The 14,573-nt window shown below is 30.8% G+C and overlaps 2 protein-coding genes across 3 annotated transcripts in view; both read left to right on the top strand.

Annotated features, from left to right (window-relative positions):
- LOC108916316 (RNA polymerase II-associated protein 1) overlaps nucleotides 1–4,022 on the top strand; it is a 23,501-nt gene extending 19,479 nt beyond the window's left edge. For both annotated transcript variants that reach the window (XM_018722529.1, XM_018722530.1), the window contains exons 14-15: nucleotides 3,590–3,777; nucleotides 3,836–4,022. In XM_018722529.1, coding sequence (XP_018578045.1) covers nucleotides 3,590–3,777; nucleotides 3,836–4,006 — 359 coding nt within the window. In that variant the 3' untranslated portion in view covers nucleotides 4,007–4,022. The remainder of the gene's footprint in view (nucleotides 1–3,589; nucleotides 3,778–3,835) is intronic.
- Nucleotides 4,023–7,625: 3,603 nt separating this feature from the next.
- On the top strand, nucleotides 7,626–10,244 carry LOC108916315 (peripherin-2-like). Its single transcript, XM_018722528.1, has 5 exons — nucleotides 7,626–7,894; nucleotides 7,979–8,272; nucleotides 8,931–9,177; nucleotides 9,656–9,802; nucleotides 9,863–10,244. Exons 1-5 carry the CDS (start codon nucleotides 7,626–7,628, stop codon nucleotides 10,187–10,189), a joined length of 1,284 nt encoding a protein of 427 aa, XP_018578044.1. The 3' UTR covers nucleotides 10,190–10,244.
- The last annotated feature ends 4,329 nt before the right edge of the window (nucleotides 10,245–14,573 follow it).

Genomic DNA, 14,573 nt, shown 5'->3' on the forward strand with positions numbered 1-14,573 from the left:
ATATCATACACTGATCCTAACCTCAAAAGTATTTGAGAAATCTCGATTTTTTGTTGATATAGAGCTAAACTTTAAAAGAATAGACAATTTTCATGTTTCTATGGTCACTAAAATGTGAAATGGAGACGATTCGATATTGTGGTGTTTTTTTCCAGTTAATTATTTTATTATTATTATTCTAACGCCTGCTCACTGAAGGATCCTATCTCAATTGTTGAAATTATCACAAATTGATCGGGAGTCACGGAATATTTACTGGGTACATCTCTTAATGACGTTTATAATGAAAAGCTATTCTAGATGACATTTATTTGACTATAGATTAGAAAAATGGCTTTTTTGCCAAATAATTAACTGGAAAAAACACCACAGTATCGAATCGTCTTCATTAAACATTTTAGTGACCATAGAAACATGAAAATTGTCTATTCTTTTAATGTTTATATCAACAAAAAATCGAGATTTCTCAAATACTTTTGAGGTTAGGATCATTGTATGATATGATACCATCAAAAAAACTCATTATCATTTTTCAGCGACCCCAAAAACATGAAAATTGTCTATTCTTTTGAGGTTTAGCTCGCTATATCAACGAAAAATTGAGATTTTTCAAATATTTTTAAGGTTAGAATCGATATATGATATTATACCATCAAACAAACTCAACGTCATGTTCCAGCGACCTGAAAAACATGCGAAATATCTGTTCAGATAAGGTTTACGGGGGAAATCGACAGTTCGCTTCCCTTTGAATGACGATTTCAGACTTTCTAGCCTTACAAGTCACTATATGAAATTCTCCATCTTGAATTTTTGAAAAGTAACTCCATACTCATGTCCAACGATGTCAAGGGCACCTGTTCAGACTTTTTGGGTATGAATTTGTGGTTAATCTGATTACTGTGAGAAGTTTATCGGACGATTCTTTGTTTTTCTCATACTTCTAGGCGCCATATTATGTCCGCCATCTTGAATTTTTCAATTCTGCCAATTAGCATCATAAAGTACCTACTTGGAAAGACGAATTTTTTAAGCCGAAAACCATCTTCGTAGGTGCTCTCAAATTTTGGGCACTGGCTTAATTGTTTTGATGTGGATCGTCCCATATATAATCAAGAAATAAATTTCTCTACGAGTGTGAAATTTTTGAGTGTATACAGTATGTACTGTTTTTCAGGTTAACACCTCTGGAAATGTGAGAAGGCTGTGGACTTTCCGCAAGCCATTTTTTTTACAAATAGTATCCTGAAGAGAGGTTATATTCTACTAATCATTTTATTGATGTAACTAAAGCATAGCCTACTACGATTTTTAAAAGGGTCATTTTTCCAGAAAGTGGTATTAGGCAATTTTTTATCAAAAAGATAATATTACCAGGCTATTCAACACCCATCAAAATACCCACATACCAAATTCGAACAACAAATGTCTATTTAGTGTTTTTTATGTGGTGCCAAACTTCGAAAAATCAGACAAATAAAATTTATAATAAGCAGGTCAAAGATTGCCATGAAAGTGAAAACAAGTATCAATCGGACAAAGAAAAAATATAGGCACTATAAATTATATAAACACTTTTAATTGCGGCCATAGTAAAAATAATAATTAACGTACAAAAAGTGTAGGTAATGAATTATAAATATTAAGTTGTTAAACTTATTGTTAATGTTAATGTAATGTAATGTGTGGTTAATTGCAAAGCAATCTAAATTAAACTATGGATTTTTACTTTTGGGGTTTTATAAAACAAAAAATTTATAAAAACAAACCAAAGATTTGGATGACCTAATGAATTATTGGATAAGACAAGCTTGTTCAGAGATTACTCCACAATGGCTATGTAAATTATTTTTAAATTTAAGAAGAGGATTGGAAAAATGTGTTCGACTGGAAGGAGGTTTGGTGGAGAAAACTAAAACTTAATTTAGATTAACGTTTTGCAATTTTTTTTGTTTAACAACTTAGTATTTATAATTCATTAAATTTTATTTATTATTTTTATAATTAATTAATAATAATGAATTAATATAATTAAAAGTATTAAATTTAAAGCAACTATATTATTTCTTTGTCCGACTGGTATTCGTTTTCACTTTCATGGCAATCTTTGACCTGCTTATTATAATTTTTAGTTGTCTGATTTTTCCAAGTTTGGCACCACATAAAAAAACACTCAATAGACATTTGTCGTTCAAATTTGGTATAGGGGTATTTTAGTGGGTGTTGAATAGCCTGCTAATAAAACATTTTTAATAAAAAAATGCCTAATACTACTTTCTGGAAAAACGACCTTTTTAAAAAATCGTAGTAGGCCAGGCTTTCGTCACATCAATAAAATGATTAGTAGAATATAACCTCCCACCAAGGCACTATTTGTAAAAAAATAGGCTTGTGGAAAGTCCACAGCATTCTCACATTTCCAAACCTGAAAAACGGGATACACTGTATATAAATAATACATTGACATGGGCAAATTATATTGATTATTTGTACAGTAAATTGTCCACTGTGACTTATGCAATAAGTTATAAAAAATCAAGTAAATATTAATACTTTAAAAACTTTGTATTATGCAAATTTTATTCGGTAATTAGATTTGGAGCAGTTATATTATATGGGGGAACTCTTCAAACTCTAACAAGATTTTTGAATGCCAAAAACGAGTCTTAAGATTAATGTTTGACATGAAGGTTACAGACTCATGTCGCGGAAAATTTAGAGTAAATTCTTTGCTAACCTTAACAGCCATATACATTTATGAGTATATGAAATTTTTATCGAATAATGAGAATGAATTTGCAAGATGTGAAAAACATCATAAACATGGTACTAGGTTTCGGGATGATTATTCTTACCCAAAACTAATAAAGCAGTCATTGACGGGGGACTCTCTACCAATGTATAAAAATATATAATCATTTACCAGAGTGTTAAAAAATAGAAACCTCGTAAAAAGAGATTTTTGAAGTCCTTGCGTGCCTTTCTGTGTCATTTAGAACCATATTCAATGTTTGAATTTGAATATAGATAAGTGCTTTTTAATGTGAATTTTAAATTTTATTAGAGGAATGTGTGGTATAGTGTGAATGAGTGTTTGTTCATGGAACTGGGATAATTAGGTGGTGTGTTTGTCAACTTCTTTCACAGACTCATGACATTGTATAAATTGTAATAAATATGTACTTTACTTTACAGTAATTTTGTTCCCTTCGCGTTGGCAAATAAATTTCAGTAAAATTAAAACAATAAGATACAATATATAGGTACTCTGTTTCATCGGCTGTGATTGGCGTAATTTTTCACGAGATTTTATTTAACCAATCAGCGATCCCATATAATGGTTTGTCATTGTTCATTGGAAACAAATCATTAAGATTGGTGATGCCAAGATTTAGGGAATTTTTGTTACCAGAATCAATTGTTCAATGTTGGGTTGCCTAAGCTCAGCGGTTACGTCGCTTGTAAACATTTATGAAGGCTCTGTACATACAAACTTTTCTTGGTGTTTGGCTCTGAATCTATGAAATTACTTATTGTTAACAAAATGAACAATAAAAATAAAAACATGATTGATTTCCATATCTTGTAGGTTTAGCTAATTTTCAAGATTTCTATACTCAATTGCTAGAACAGTATCAAGGAGTTAGTTATGGTGATATACTCTTTGGTAATGTAATACTTGTCCCTCTTGCTCAAAAGCACAATATTCAATATAAAAAAACACTATGGTCCGAATATATGGGAATTGTCCAAATATTTAATGTTACTCCGGAACAGGTTTGTTTCAGGATATAATAATGGTTTAGATCTAATAAATGACATTTTATTGTTTTAGTGCATTGGTAATTTAGAGTTATTCTTACAGCCACCCGAAGAAGACTTATCTCTTTTAACATGTTATAGAAGAGCAATCCTTAACAACATGGTTAGAAAACACTCTGTACTTTATACAATAGCTAAACATCATGTGGAAGCGTTTATAACAAAACAAAGACAGAATAAATAATTTTATATGTCTAGAACTATGGAGTTTTTTTTATTAAAAATTATAGTGACTACATATTATTTGATGAATGTCCCATGTTTGACATTTTCAATGATAATAAAATTGCTATTTTGTTAATTAACAGTAAATATTTCTACTTATTTTGATGTGCCTAGAATATTTTTAAAATTAAGAAAAAGTAATGAAAATCTATATAAAAAAACATAATAGAGCAAAAATAAATATTGTAATTATCGTTTTTTAGAAGATGATTTCTATGCACACAGAGAATTTCGATTATGGAGTGAGGGTTGCCGACCCTGAGAAAGAGGGGGGAAGGGGAGTGTATTTCAGGATTAAGTCGACAAATTTTCCAGGTAAAAATACGTAAAAAAGTATATATGTATATAAAAATAGGGCCAAAAATGATTCGTTTTCGAAATACAGGGCATTCTAAAAAAATAATGAAATTAAGTAAAACTTGGTGTGACATGATTATGATTACATAGTATGTCACTATATGTGTCACTAATAAGTATTACTAGCCACCAATGAAGGAGATACAATTAAGGGGACCAAATAATTTTACAAATAATGTAGTATGGTCCTGTAAAAAATGATAACTGGTACCATTTTTGATTGTAATATTTTATCCTAATCAAAAATTGTCTCAGGTTTTTCTCTCATATTTGCTAGTCTTTCATGGCATAGACTTGTTCATGATTATTAGGTAAGGACATATAAGTAAGCTGATGTCGAGTTAATCCTGAAACACCCTGTAAATACAAGCTGTTACAAATTCGCTTCTCACTACAGGGATCTCGGAAACGGTAAGAGATACGAACTAGCTTAAATAAGAATAATAATAATAAATCGCCTTTATTTGACATATAATTACGATAATACAAACACATATATCAGAAAATAATTCAACCTAACTTATGGCGAAGTCTAGCCAAGGCTATTCCACTCAACCATAAGGTAAGCAATATAATAAAAGAGAAAGTTTTGAAATTCAAAGTAGAATGACTGCAATACAAACAGAAACATCTGAACATAATAGGTATCTAAATATGTATGAGTATTATTGTTTATAAAATAATAAAGAAATGAATAGCACAACAAAATTAAGTATCAAATTAGGAATCACGTTAACAATTTACGTAGAATGCTGCCTGCTCAATAAATATTGTTTAACTTTATATTTAAATTTGTTGATGTTAAATAATTTGAAATCATCAGGAAGGGAGCTATAAAATGTAATAGTGTTGTATGTAAAACATCTTCTGAAAAAAGCAGTTCTATGATGGGGCATCGCGAAATTGTTTTCAAATCTAATATCTCTGGAATGAACATTACCACGCTGTAAAAAAGTAGTTTTTAAAGAATCATGAGAAGGAATAGTGATAATCTTATGGAAAAAATTGCAAAGATGGTGACGCGTACGATTTTCCATGTTGAGCCACTTGATCTCCCATGGTCATATTTTCTTAGACAACGTGTTTCTAAAAAATCATGGCTAACATGATTAGTTTTTGAAATTTTGGAAAAAAAAACGAAATTTTGGCAATGCGTTTTTGTTTCACTTCAGCCTTGTTTGAGGTGATATTGAAAAAAGAACACTTTCTCGTGGCAACTTTTTGCCCTCTATTGAATGGCATAATTAATTTTTATAGGTAACGGTTCATTTTTCCAGGACCATCATCAACTTCATTTATTTAAATACGGCTCTATATATTTTATTACATTTTGTGCAAGCCTTCATGGCCTCCAATACTGATTACCAGATTAGACGTTTTGTTTCGAAAAATTCATCTTCAATGTATTCCTTCCAACTTTATATAAATTTTTTATTTAGATTTCCATGTTTATTCAATACACTATAAGTGTCGTTAGACCCTGTGAAATTGAATTTTGAGCACTCGAGAAACCTAGAAATAACTATGGGCACGGGATTAAAACAAATAATGTTTTGTTTTAATGCGTGATGGTAATAGTTTAAATAATAGGTGGATTTTACAGGGTCTAATGACACTTCAATAAATTCTTCACTTCAATTCAATAAACATAGAAATCTAAATAAAAAATTAAGAAAAATTTGGACGAATACGTTGAAGATTAATTTTTCGTGACAAAATATCTTCAAAAAATTTTGAAAATATTCCAAAATTTTTTTTTCCATTTGGAAAAATTGCGGACACTTGAGAAGACGATATCTTATCATTACTGAAAAAAAAAATAAAGTACAAAGACTAATTAATTTTATTTTATCAAAGAAAGAGTAATTTTAAAAAATACCGAAAATCAATCTTATGAACATGTTACATATAAATTGAGGATGAAATTCAGCTTAGGGTATCATCTTTGCATTTAATTCAATTCAATTCAATAAAGATTAGTATAATTAGGTATGCAAAGGCCGAATCATGTCAGAAACTACTAGATATTAGATATTGTTTTTTCTAATGTCTAGAAACTTCCAAAAAAAAACAAAAATTTTTGAAATATTATTTTTGAAATTTTTTTTAAATTTAAAAAATATCTAATGTAAAATTGTGGGAAAAGTCAAGAAACATTCTTTTTCATTTTTACAATGATTACATAATGTTTAAGAGCAATGAGTTTCCTTTATTTCCAAAAATTTGATGATTTGTAACAGAAAAACGGTTGGATGGATCAACTTAACAATTTACAGGTTTATTTTGGATACATAGAGCTGCAAAAATTTCTCGGAACATGAGTCTTACCATCAATATTTGTAAATTAACGGTAGATTTTCTAAAAAACCGTAAAAAGTATTTTTTTTACACTCCGATAGAAAAAACTGTATTTTGTTTTTTTTTTTGTTTAAAATTGGATTCTGAACCAGATGCTTATACTGTCAAGACTTTTTTAAGGAAACATAATTAATACCATCTGCATCTCAAGAACAGCTTTTCCCAAGATGAACTGTAAAAATGATCTACTCCAAGGTTCTGGTGGTTACAGCATCCCTTGCATTTGTAGTTAGAAAAGTATATATCGGACAAACAGGAGATATCAGGTTCAAGTGTCACTTGAATAATAAAGTAGAAAAATTTGTGGAGCACAAACAGGTATAGGACACATGATAGACATAACCGATACCAGAATTCTAGTGAGGAAGATATTTTTTTCCACGACACAGGGAGGCAATAAAAATTCCGAAAACTCAAGATAGTTTCAATCGATAATAGGAAATAAATAAATAATATAATCAGCTAAGTCCTGAATTCGATATCTCAAAGAACTTGTAAGGTATCGCAAAAACATGATATGTATGATCCTCCTTTGAGAATATGTCTGCATTCTGTATAACAAATTATTGTTGGTATTAATACTGTTACTTTCTGTGTTAAAAATATGCAGTCAATATTTTGTTATGGAAAACTAGTTTTTAATTTTATCAACAGATTTTTTTGTAATGCACATAAAAAATATGCAGTTTTAAAAATAATTTACATTTTTATTTAATTGATATTATATTATTGAAAACTACAATAATTTTAACTGAAACTAATTTACTAGACTACTCTACTAAGGTAAATTAGTGTCACAATGAAAAAAATGTCATAGTTGTCATCACTCATCCTCCAAAAGAGCTTATAAATATTTATACATAATGGCTGTGGGAATGTTTAAATTAACACAAAAACAAAGGAAACACTTATATGTTATATTTATAACATTAAACATAATCCAAATATTGCTGGGCTTTGGAATGACCAGCTCCTCGATTTACATTTTTGTTGCAGTTTCTCCTGTTCTCCATACAGAAAAAGCCCAAATTAATTTTGCATTTGTCGTAACTGGTATTTATGGTACTCACGTAATTTTTCATTGGTTAATTGGAATTAAAATTGGTAACAAGTGTTTTCAGCAGGCTCACAAGTATGTTACTGCGTACATTTCTATATATATATGGAATATTAACAAAAATTTAAAATATTTGTTATTAGTGATTATTATTTTCAGAAAAAGTACAAGTAACTTATTGTTATTATGGAACTGTGCAGGTACAAATACAGTAGTTATTTTGATAGTAATATCTCATTTTGCGAGAAAAAGTAGTAAACAGATAATTAAATCCATGAGAAACTCCATAGGCACTGGAATAATTCATTATTTAACCGATCAATCTTGGAAAGAAATAATTGATAAACTTCAGTATAGTAATGAATGTTGTGGAATAGATTCTTATGAAAACTGGCACGAAACAACTTGGTTAACCAAATATCATGTCGATGTAGATTCGGAATCTGTTAAAAAGTAAGTATGAAAGCTGACAAAAAAATTACACAACCAAATGAACAAACACATTCTTAAATTATTATTATAAGAAATTATTTTATTATATTTAAAAAATAATAATTAAATTGAATTTTTGTATTTTATTTTCTATTTTTTATTGTTTTAGATACCTAGATGTACGTAACAAATAGGAATTTAATATTAATAATTAATACAATTACTACTCTTAATGAAATGTGATTGATTAGAAAAATTTATATATATTTTTTAGTTAAATTAAAACAATGCATAACGTGTTTAACAAAGTAAATAAACATAAACTCAAGTTATAGGTTAGCAAGACCAAAAAATATTCTACTGTACAGAACTTATGCACACGTACCAAACCAAAAATTGCTTGAACTGTTGGGAATTATTCTGTTCACTTCCAACTGATTGGAAACTAATCTGTTGCTTTCTACCAACACCAAATTTGTTGTCAGCGTTGGTGATTTGATGTTCTTCAAAAGTATTTTGCAAAAGTGCATGTGCCTGATGGTTTATAACCATTCTTCGAGCAAAGCTTATTATTAACATCTAAATGTTATTCAACATTATTTGTTTCAAGTTATTTGCACAAAGTAACCATACAAAATGACAGAATTCATATAATAAAATTTTAAAAAATCAATTACAGTTTTAGGAGCAGTCAAGATAATTTACATCTACCTGTAACCCCTTGGAGCTGTTGCCGAATTAATTTTCCCATGCAGTGTCTGCATGACCCTTTACAACAACCACAATATGCTCACCTATGGGTTGATGAGCCTGATGTAGTAAAAGATTCTATTAATACAAAAGGTTGTGTGGAAGGCATAAAAAAACCCATTTTAGTTGTTATTAATCTCTTCGTGGTTTTTACAACATTTGTATTTATATTGCATGTAAGTGTAATTAATTATTAACTTATAGAACGGCCAAAAGTAAAATGTAAATCTCTAATTCAAAAATCTCCAAAGGTTTTAAGGGTATTGAAGTTTAAATTAAATATGTAACATGTAAAATGTGATCTAATAATTTACTGAAAGGTGAAAAATGAATATTTTCATATTTTCAATTTTTGTCTACCCTTTATCAGCTTATGGTTAACATAATAAAAAATTAATAGTGTTATTACAAAATTATGATTTGAAAGGAAATAAATAAATTATAGAAAAGTAAATAAAATAAATTTTTATTTGGAGTAACAAGTAGTAACATATAGATAGCACATAGTAAATATTTAAAATTTAATAGTCTTTTAATCAATTAATCAAACAAGTAAGGTTGATAAAAAGCAATGTAATTCTTTTAGTATTTAATTCAAATGACATTTAGTTTTGTTTAACACAGTACTATTTCTTAAAATATGTCTTGTTCCAGATACTAATCGTTATTATTTCAAGAATTTTATACACTGCCTCTAGAAATGCAATATTACTCCAAGACCCTGAAGGAACGGCTCCTGGGTGGTTATTTGGTAGGGGAGACTGTGGTTATGCAAGAGGAAAAACATTGACAGAAATTATGGTATCTACTTTAATAGTATGAGTAAAAACCAATCCTGGTATCATATTCTTTTTCTTCAAGGGTTTATCTCCTAGACCTTCAGGACTTGTGCTAAATAAAGGGAATGAGAAAAAATTTGGAGGAATGAACTTTGGAAAAATGATACCTAAACGGTTCAAGAGAAATAAAAACAAGACAGGATCTGATGCTGACCAAAATGAGGAGTCGGAGATATTATTAAGGGATGATACACCAATTGATTCAATAGATGAATTTAATCTATTATTTCATAGTAAAAAACTAAATGATACAATGTTAGACCAAAATACTAGTCAAAGGACAACTGATGACCAAGATGATGACGAACCATTTTCAATGGAAACAGAGATGAAAAAAATGGAAGTTTAAATATAAATTATACATATTTTTTTATTTTTAAGGTCAAATATACACATAAACTTTTTTATAGTTCTTTAAATATACAGGGTGATCCATTGACGGTACAGAGCGGCTGTATATAGGAAACTAGACGTGCTATGATTATGGGGTAAAAAGTCTATCAACAAATACGGCAAAAGAAATTGATTTAAAATATTTTCAAGTTTGTAACTTCACCGCTAGAAGACGCAACTGCTATAGTGTTACAGAAAATTATGGTTTTTTCGAAATTTCTCTTATATAACCCAAGTTCAAAATACACTTTTTATTAAAATATAAATACACTATTAAACCCTTCACAAGTTTTGTGTGAACTTTTTTTTTGTTATTACCATAGCAACACCAGTCATCTTGAAATTTTTAAATTGTCATAACTTTTAAATGCTTCAATCAATTTCAAGAAACGGCGGCTCATTTTAAAGAACTATTAATTAATTTTTTTTTTATGGGAATAAAAATATTATTTTCCTGCGCAACGGTAGACGACGTTAATCAGAAAAGTTTTGTAATTGTCTCCGTTTACTAAAAAAATTAAATGCAACCATATAGGTTTTTTTTCATGGCTTGATAGATCATTTAGTAAGGGAAAACAAATACACAAACCGGAGGTCGATATCTTTTTTCGTTTTAAAGTTATTGCTAAAATAGTGAAATTGTTATAGAACATCCTCCTTTATTTAGTTCCATAAATAACAATGACATAGTTCCAGCTAAAATTAAATCGTAAAACTACCAAACTTGTCTTGTTATATTTTAAAATTTTGTTTATTGCAATGTTTCATTTTTTTTATTAATTCCAAATATCTGATTACTGTTTCCATAACGAGGCAGGCTATGTCCTATTAAAAGAGACAAATGAAAGATTATGTCATTTGTGTGAGAAAAGTACTTGTGTTTCATAAGAAATTCCTAGTTCTCTAACTAATTCCCTAACACTTATTTGGGGATTTATATGGACAAGCCAACACATTAATAACGGGTGTTTCATTTAGAGGTACTTTTTTCAGTAGCGAGTTTAAGACAGATCACGCATGAGTCTAGTGAACTGTCGTGGTATTTTGATTCAGTACTGTCTGACATTTCATCATGGAAAGACTTAGCCCGGCACAACATCTACAAATAATTCAGCTGTACTACGAGAATCAGCGTTCTGCCAGGAATGTATTTCGTGCTCTTATAGCAACATATGGTCTACATAATCGGCCCACCGAACGCACAATTCGCTACACCGTCGAGAAGTTTGAAACCCAGTTAATTTCACGATTTGGACCAGTGAAATGGCCTCCTAGATCATGTGACATCACACCTCTAGACTTTTTCCATTAGGGCTACGTGAAGTCCAAAGTCTATATGGATAAGCCGAATACGATTGAGGAATTGGAAGCCAACATTACTCGGGTAATTCGTCAAATTCCACTCGAAAGGTCCGAACGTGTCATCGAAAATTGGAACTTCAGAATTGACCATCTCAACCGCAGTCAAGGACAACATTTGAAAGAAATAATATTTAAAAAATATGTTGCTTCAATTGTGGACTGTATTTGTTTCTAATGAGATTTATTTTTACTTGTACATACATAGATTATAACAATTAATGATTACATTTAACGCGAGTCTCTTGAACCTTGACACATATATCTTCTGTCACTCAATCATTTACGCCGTCTTGTTTTTGCTTCGCTTCACTTCCCCACTAGGGCCCATTTCGCACAAGAGCACTAACATACCGCCCGCCTTGCCAATACGGAGTATTGCAACACAAGCATTCTTCATTTAATGTTAATTAAGTCCTTTCTTAGTCCCTTTATTTATTTTTCTTGGCGTCACTATCCTCTGCTTAACAGTCTATTGGTAACACACAAATATTGGAAATAGCACGGGTTAGTTCGCCGGCTGCTACTTTAAGATCAACCACACGTATTACTCCATCCTTGCCTGGTTTTAGTTTGGAAATTCTTCCTAGTTTCCAGCACTGAGTGGGCGCATTTTCATTTTTTATTAATACTAAAGCACCAACCTTTAGTTTCTCCTGTGCCTGCACTTTCCATTTCACCCTAGTCTGGAGCTGGTTCAGGTACTCTTTACTCCACCTGGTCCAAAAGTGTTGTGTCATAGCTTGGACGTGCTGCCACCTAGACAGTCTATTTTCAGGAACTTCCTTCAGGTTCATTTCAGGCAAACTTGTTAATGCCCTTCCAATCAGAAAGTGGCCGGGAGTTAAGGCTGTCAGGTCATCGGGATCTTGGCTAAGAGGACCGAGGGGCCGGGAATTGAGGATACCTTCAAATTAAAAGTTGTAAATTCCTCAAAATGGAGAGGACTATTTAACAATCTTTTTAAATGGTACTTTGTACTCTTTATCCCTGCTTCCCATATCCCACCAAAATTAGGAGATCTGGCAGGTATGAAATGCCATTTTATTCTCTCATTAGCTAGATAGTTTGATATTATTTCATTATTATGCTTTAAAAAGTTATATAATTTAAGTAATTCATTATTTGTTCCTATAAAATTGAGCCCATTGTCCGAGAAAATGTTATTAGGTTTGCCTCGCCGACTGACAAATCGCTTTAATGTTGCAAGAAATGAGTCCGTGGTCAAATCGGACACCAACTCTAGATGAACAGCTCGTGTTGCCATGCACACAAACAGACAGAGATATGCCTTCACTAGTTTAGCGCCTCTTGTCTTTCTATCTTTTATTTGGAACGGACCCCCATAATCTACACCCACGTTTGTGAACGGAGCAGATCTATTTACACGGACCTCAGGTAAGTCGCCCATTAAGTAATTGCTACATTCCCTCGGCTTGGCCTTGAAACATGTTATACAAGAATTTACAATTTTTTTACAGAAATCTCTGCCCGACAGAGGCCAGTACTTGGAGCGTATGGAGCACAATAAGGCCTGGACTCCGCAGTGTAGCAGACGTTCATGTTCAGCACGTAATATAAGTATTGTTAATGTATTATTTTTAGGTAAAATAATTGGAAATTTTTTATTATACTCTAGGTTACAATGTCTAATTCTACCACCTACTCTCATTAATTTGTCAGCAATAAATAGATTTAAACTAAGTAGTTTACTTTTTTTATATAAACTTTTCCCGTTTTCTAATTCTCAAAATTCTTGGGAAAAACATTGCCTTTGTACGTATTTTATTAAAATATGCAATGAATTTTCCAGTTCTACTGGTGATAAAACCCCAACACTTCGTTGCTCTTTATTTTTTACCTTTATATTTGCTATGAATCGTAACACTAATGCAAAAACTCTTTGTAATTTTATTAAACTAGAATATTTGTGTAGTAGATAACTTATTAATTCGTTATTCTCTGGTATAGCAATCAAACTAACTGTTTTTTCATCAGGTATCTGTACACTACTGGTATTTATTTCATTTACTGTCCAATTACTATTGTCAATCTTAAACCAGGTGGGACCGAACCACCATAACTCAGAATTCTTTAATACCTCAGTGGACGTTCCACGTGATAGTAAATCCGCTGGATTTTCCCCCGAACTCACATGATACCACTGCTTTTCATTTGTTAGTGTCTGAATTTCACTTACTCTGTTTGCAACAAATGTTTTCCATCTGTGCGGTGACTCTTTTATCCAGGCCAATGTTATCATAGAATCCGTCCAATAATAACACTGGTCAACCTTTAAATTAATTGATTCGATCACTTTCTTTGCTAAATTGGCCAGCAAAAGTGCGCCACATAGTTCTAATCTTGGTAACGTTACCCTTTTTATTGGTGCTACTCTTGATTTGGCACATAATAAATTTGATTCTATTTTATTATTAGATACAAAAACACATCGAACATATATACATGCCCCATAAGCCACTTCAGATGCATCGCAGAACCCATGTAGTTCTATTCGTTTACTGTTGGAGATGACAGCTTGTCTAGGAATTTCTAAACTGATTAATTCTTTTAAGTCATTTTTAAAATGCCGCCACTTAATTTCTACACGCTCAGGCAACTTCTGATCCCAATCTAATTTTTCCCTCCACAACTCTTGCATGATCAACTTTGCATTTATTATTATAGGACCCAATAAACCTAACGGATCAAATAATTGAGATGTGGTCGATAATACATATCTTTTTGTACATTTAACTTGATTGATTTCATTATTTATTTTATATTGCATTACGTCCTTATTTGCGTTCCAGTATACACCTAAAGTTTTATTACTTTCTTGTTCTCCAATTTGTAATACACTAACATCTAACTCTTTATTTATTTTAAATTTATTTAACAACTCCCCTTTATTACAAAGCCATTTTCTTAACTCAAACCCTCCGGTGGCTAGAATTGTCTTTATGTCTGATTGCAATTTT

This window comes from Anoplophora glabripennis, unplaced genomic scaffold (genome assembly GCF_000390285.2).
Source record: "Anoplophora glabripennis isolate ALB-LARVAE unplaced genomic scaffold, Agla_2.0 scaffold1761, whole genome shotgun sequence".
NCBI classification, from domain to species: domain Eukaryota; kingdom Metazoa; phylum Arthropoda; class Insecta; order Coleoptera; family Cerambycidae; genus Anoplophora; species Anoplophora glabripennis.

Coding starts and splice junctions, on each gene's coding strand:
- LOC108916315 (XM_018722528.1), top strand. CDS start 7,626: ATGGCTGTGGGAATGTTTAAATTAACACAAAAACAAAGGAAACACTTA. Junction 8,273..8,930: donor GATTCGGAATCTGTTAAAAA/GTAAGTATGAAA, acceptor AATCAATTACAG/TTTTAGGAGCAGTCAAGATA. Junction 9,178..9,655: donor CATTTGTATTTATATTGCAT/GTAAGTGTAATT, acceptor GTCTTGTTCCAG/ATACTAATCGTTATTATTTC.